This window comes from Triticum dicoccoides, chromosome 4B (assembly GCF_002162155.2).
Source record: "Triticum dicoccoides isolate Atlit2015 ecotype Zavitan chromosome 4B, WEW_v2.0, whole genome shotgun sequence".
Lineage (NCBI taxonomy): Eukaryota > Viridiplantae > Streptophyta > Magnoliopsida > Poales > Poaceae > Triticum > Triticum dicoccoides.
The window spans coordinates 309814227-309819867 of NC_041387.1; the positions used below are offsets into that span (position 1 = coordinate 309814227).

The 5641-nt window shown below is 49.1% G+C and overlaps 1 protein-coding gene across 1 annotated transcript; it reads left to right on the forward strand.

The window, feature by feature from the left end:
- Positions 1–2218: 2218 nt before the first annotated feature.
- LOC119292659 (uncharacterized protein K02A2.6-like) lies at positions 2219–4468 on the forward strand (the record flags this gene model as incomplete). The annotated part of the gene is made up of 2 exons (XM_037571421.1): positions 2219–2980; positions 4364–4468. Coding segments are annotated over 2 exons (867 nt in total), but the record flags the coding sequence as incomplete, so codon positions are not given.
- Positions 4469–5641: the final 1173 nt, after the last annotated feature.

The following is a 5641-nucleotide window of genomic DNA, read 5'->3' on the forward strand; positions in this document are numbered from 1 at the left end:
ATTTACGAGTCGACTCAAAAGTGAAACCTGTCAAAGAACATCTTCGACGGTCCGCCGTCCATAAGAGAAAGGCCATTGGCAAGGAGGTGGCTCGGCTCCTGGCAGCCGAGTTTATCTGAGAGATTTACCACTCCGAGTGGCTTGCCAATGTCGTCATGGTCCCCAAGAAGGACATGTCACTTCGCATGTGCATTGATTTCAAACATATCAATCGGGCCTTCTCGAAAGATCATTTTCCTCTCCCCCGCATCGACCAAATAGTCGACTCGACTGCGGGATGTGAGCGCCTATCTTTCTTAGATGCTTATTCCGGTTACCATCAGATCCGTCTGTATGGACCCAACGAGATCAAAACAGCTTTCATCACTCCATTCGGGTGCTTCTGCTATGTCACCATGCCATTCGGCCTCAAGAATGCCGGAGCCACGTTCATGAGGATGATTCAGAAGTGTTTACTCACTCAAATCAGTCGGAATGTGGAAGCATACATGGATGATATTGTGGTCAAATCATGGAAGGGTTCCGACCTATTGACTGACCTCGCTGAAACATTTGCCAATCTCAGGAGGTATGATATCAAGCTTAATCCATCAAAGTGCACATTCGGAGTTCCTGGCGGAAAGTTACTCGGTTTTCTCGTTTCCGAACGAGGAATCGACGCCAACCCAGAAAAAGTTGGCACTATACTTCGAACGAAACGCCCTGTGCGTGTGCACGATGTCTAGAAACTTACTGGATGCTTGGCCGCTTTAAGTTGATTCATCTCTCGACTCGGTGAAAAGGCATTGCCTCTTTACAGACTGATGAAGAAGTCAGACAAGTTCGAGTGGACTCCAGAAGCTGATGCAGCGTTTGCCGAGCTAAAAGCTCTGCTCTCCACCCAGCCGGTGCTTGCTGCCCCAATCAGCAAAGAGCCTTTGCTGCTTTACATTGCAGCCACAGGACAAGTCGTCAGTACAGTACTGACGGTCGAGCGGGAAGAAGAAGGGAAAGCCTTCAAAGTTCAACGCCCAGTATATTATCTTTCCGAAGTGTTGACCCCATCGAAGCAAAGATACCCTCATTATCAGAAGCTTGTATATGGGATTTATATGACCACGAAGAAGGTTGCTCATTATTTCTCTGATCATTCCATTACAGTCGTCAGTGACGCCCCATTATCAGGGATTCTGCACAATAGAGATGCAACTGGTCGAGTGGCAAAATGGGCGATTGAACTCCTTCCCCTTGATATCAAATTTGAGGCAAAGAAAGCCATCAAGTCCCAAGCTGTAGCAGATTTCGTCGCCGAGTGGATTGAACAGCAGCTACCGACTCAAGTTCACTCGGAGCATTGGACCATGTTCTTTGATGGTTCTAAGATGTTGAATGGTTCCAGTGCTGGGGTAGTGTTGGTTTCCCCCTGAGGAGATAAGCTCAGATATGTGCTCCAGGTCCACTTTGACTCCTCCAATAAAGAAGCAGAATACGAGTCACTTTTGTATGGGTTGCGTATGGCCATTTCACTCGGTGTTCGTCGCCTTATGGTTTATGGCGACTCAGATTTGGTGGTCAATCAAGTGATGAAGGAGTGGGACGTCAGAAGCCCAGCCATGACTGGTTACTGTAATGCAGTGAGAAAGCGTGAGAAGAAATTTGAGGGGTTAGAGCTCCATCATATACCCTGACTGAAAAATCAAGCAGCTGATGATTTGGCGAAGATAGGTTCCAAGAGAGAAGTCATTCCCAGTAATGTGTTTTTGGAACACATCCATACTCCATCAGTTCAAGAGGATCCTTTCACCGAAGAAGCTCCACAGCCAAAAAGTGTCACAGATCCGACTGAAGTTGAAGTTCCAGTGGTGGTCGACCTGATCATGGAAGCTTTGGTCATCACTCCCGACTGGACAAAGCCGTACATCGCGTATATCTTAAGGAAAGAGCTCCCAGAGAATGAAGAAGAGGCTCGATAGATCGTCCGTCGATCCAAAGCCTTTACCGTGATAAAGGGACATTGTACAGAGAAAGCGCGACTGGAGTCGGTCCGAAATGTATAACGCCAGAAGAAGGTCAGATAATCCTTGACGATATCCACTCGGGGACCTGTGGCCATCATGCGTCCTCTCGGACCATTGTGGCTAAAGCATACCGAGCGGGATTTTACTGGCCAAGAGCAAATGAAATGGCAAAGGAGATAGTCAACAAGTGTGAAGGATGTCAGTTTTACTCCAATCTATCGCACAAACCCGCCTCAGCCTTGAAGACCATTCCACTCGTCTGGCCCTTCGCTGTTTGGGGGTTAGATATGGCTGGACCACTAAGAACTGGCAGGAGTGGCTTCACTCACTTGCTAGTAGCAGTCGACAAGTTTACCACATGGATTGAAGCTAAGCCTATAAAGAATCTGGATGCTGGCACTGCTATCAGCTTCATCAGAGAGTTGGTATTAAGATATGGAGTTCCACATAGCATCATCACTGATAATGGGTCAAACTTCGATTCTGAAGAATTCAGAGCCTTTTGCGTATCTCAAGGCACACGAGTCGACTATGCTTCAGTCGCTCACCCCCAGTCGAATGGACAAGCCGAACGAGCAAATGGTCTAATTCTCAAGGGATTGAAACCCCGACTGATGCGCAATCTCAAGCACGCGGCAGGTGCATGGGTCGACGAACTTCCGTCAGTACTTTGGGGATTAAGGACCACTCCTAATTGGTCGACTGGGAGAACTCCGTTCTTCTTGGTCTACGGAGCTGAAGCAGTCTTGCCGAGTGACCTGCTTCACAATGCACCTCGAGTCGAACTCTACACTGAAGATGAAGCAGAGCAAGCCCGACAGGACGCAGTCGACCTTCTAGAAGAAGAAAGAGAGATGGCCATGATCCGATCGACCATCTATCAACAGGACTTGTGTCGCTTCCATGCTAGAAACGTGAAGAGTCGAGCCTTCCAAGAAGAAGATTTGGTTCTCCGAGTGGATCAGCAGAAGCCACACAAGCTTGCTCCTACTTGGGAAGGTCCCTTCATCATCATCAAAGTTCTCCACAATGGAGCATACCGCCTTTACAATGTCGGTCACCAGATTGACGAGCCCCGAGCTTGGAACGCGGAGCTGCTCCGCCCCTTTTATACTTAAGTATTCACTCGGATGAGATGTAATAGAAGTACTTCTGTAGTTTATTTATCAAAGACAAGAGTGTTATAATTTTCCCCAGTGATTATTGTTACTTTTGTTCACATGAGAAATCCCCCAGTGGGTGGCTTAGCTGCGAATCCGTTTCGCCTAAGTTTGTAAAAAAAAAATCCTTGCCGAGTGGTGAGCCAGCCTCCCACTCGGGGGCTTAGCTGCGAATTCGTTTCGCCTAAGTACTTTAAAATCCTACCAAGTGGTGAGCCAGCCTCCCACTTGGAGGCTTAGCTGCAGTCCAAGTACTCGCCTAAGTGTTTGAAATCCTATCGAGTGATGAGCCAGCCTCTCACTCGGAGGCTTAGCTGCAGTCCAGTACTCGCCTTAGTATTTAATACAATGCGCGCTCCGCAAGGAGGACGAGGTGTAGGTCGGCTGCTACCTTCTCCTTCCGAGCTACGCCACAAATACAATGTGCGCTCCGCAAGGAGGACGAGGTGCAGGTCGACTGCTACCTTCTCCTTCCGAGCTATGCCACAAATACAATGTGCGCTCCGCAAGGAGGACGAGGTGCAGGTCGACTGCTACCTTCTCCTTCCGAGCTATGCCACAAATACAATGTGCGCTCCGCAAGGAGGACGAGGTGCAGGTCGACTGCTACCTTCTCCTTCCGAGCTACGCCACAAATACAATGTGCGCTCCGCAAGGAGGACGAGGTGCAGGTCGAATGCTACCTTCTCCTTCCGAGCTACGCCACAAATACAATGTGCGCTCCGCAAGGAGGACGAGGTGCAGGTCGACTGTTACCTTCTCCTTCGGAGCTGCGCCACAAAAAATCCTACCGAGTGGAGAGCAAACCTCCCACTCGGGGGCTTAGCTGTAGCCCAGTGCTCGCCTAAGTATTTGAAAATCCTACCGAGTGGAGAGCAAACCTCCCACTCGGGGCTTAGCTGCAGCCCAGTGCTCGCCTAAGTATCTGAAAATCCTACCGAGTGGAGAGCAAACCTCCCACTCGGGGGCTTAGCTGCAGCCCAGTGCTCGCTTAAGTATCTGAAAACCCTACCAAGTGGAGAGCAAACCTCCCACTCGGGGGCTTAGCTGCAGCCCAGAGCTCGCCTAAGTACTTAATCTATTCCGCTCTACAAGGATGATGAGGCGCAGGTCGATTGTAACCTTCTCCCTCTGAGCTACGCCACAAATACAATGTGCACTCTATCTGTTCCCCATCCTTACTTGCCAAAAAGCGGTGGAGTGCAGGTCGACTGGGCTTACCACCTCAAAGCTGCGTCTCAAGCATTAAAATATATTCTGAGTGAAGAAGAAAATTCGCTCGAGGGCAAATGCAAGCATATTCAACGATAAGCAAAGTTCAGATAACGGATTCAGAAGTGCGCAGGTGTCAAGCCTGTAAAAGTTTATCGGTTACAAAAACCACTCGGCATACCGAGGCAAATTTAAGGTGAAATGTAGAAGTTTTTTACTCCTCAGGTGGAGGACTGGAGGGCGCGACAAACTGGTCTAGGTCGATTCCATCAGCAATCTGAGTGGCAGCAGCGATGAAGGTCTCCATGAAAGATTGGAAGTCATGCTTCTTGGTATTGGCCACTCTGATGGACGCCAGCTTGTCCTCTCGAGCATCCTTGCAGTGAACACGTACCAGGGACAGAGCAACGTCAGCACCACACCTGGCGGAGGACTTCTTCCATTCCTGCACTCGACCTGGAACATCATTCAGTCGAGTCATTAAAGACTCGAGGTCATTGTGAAGCATCTCTCTTGGCCAGTGTCGTGTCGATCCGCGACACCGCAACCTTCAGTCGAGCGAGGTAGTCAACCACTCCAGCAACGCGAGATTCCAGTCGAAACACGTTCATAGCAGCCTCGTCCTTCACAGGAGAGTTAATGGGGGTCCAAGTTTTGCTCCAGTCGACTGGTCTCCTCCTCGAAGTTTTGACAGAATTCTGTAAACACAATTTGAAGTTAAGCCAACAGTTCTATGACGAGTCGACGATAACAAGTCAGTCGGATATAAGAGATTACCTTCAAGCATGAGGAATAACTTCTTGGCGAGCCCTTCAAGATAGGACTCCAGATCGTTCTTCTTCCCCATCAATTCGCTAGCCTTGTCACTCAGGGCTATCTTGTCATTCTTCAGACGACTGACCTCCTTGTTGGCCGCGTCGAGAGCAGCTTTCAGATTGGTATTCTCCTCTTCAAGTTTGCCGATTGAAGCCGGCTTTTCTTCTGCGAACTTCGTCTTATCTGAAGCCGCTTTCTGCGCCTCGGCGAGGTCAAGGTCCTTCTCCAGAGCCTCCTTCAGTTTATCTGCAAAGTGATAGTGAGATCAGACTCAGGAATGGACGAAAAATAAAGGCAGTCGTCAAGATTCTCACCAAACATACCTTTTGCCTCCTCCTTCGCCTTCGTGAAGTTCTCCTGGACAAGCTTCAAATCAAGTTCGAGCTGGATATGCTTGTTCTCCAACTCAGTATAACGAGCCACAAGCTCGCAAGATTTCTACGAAAGATCAGTCGA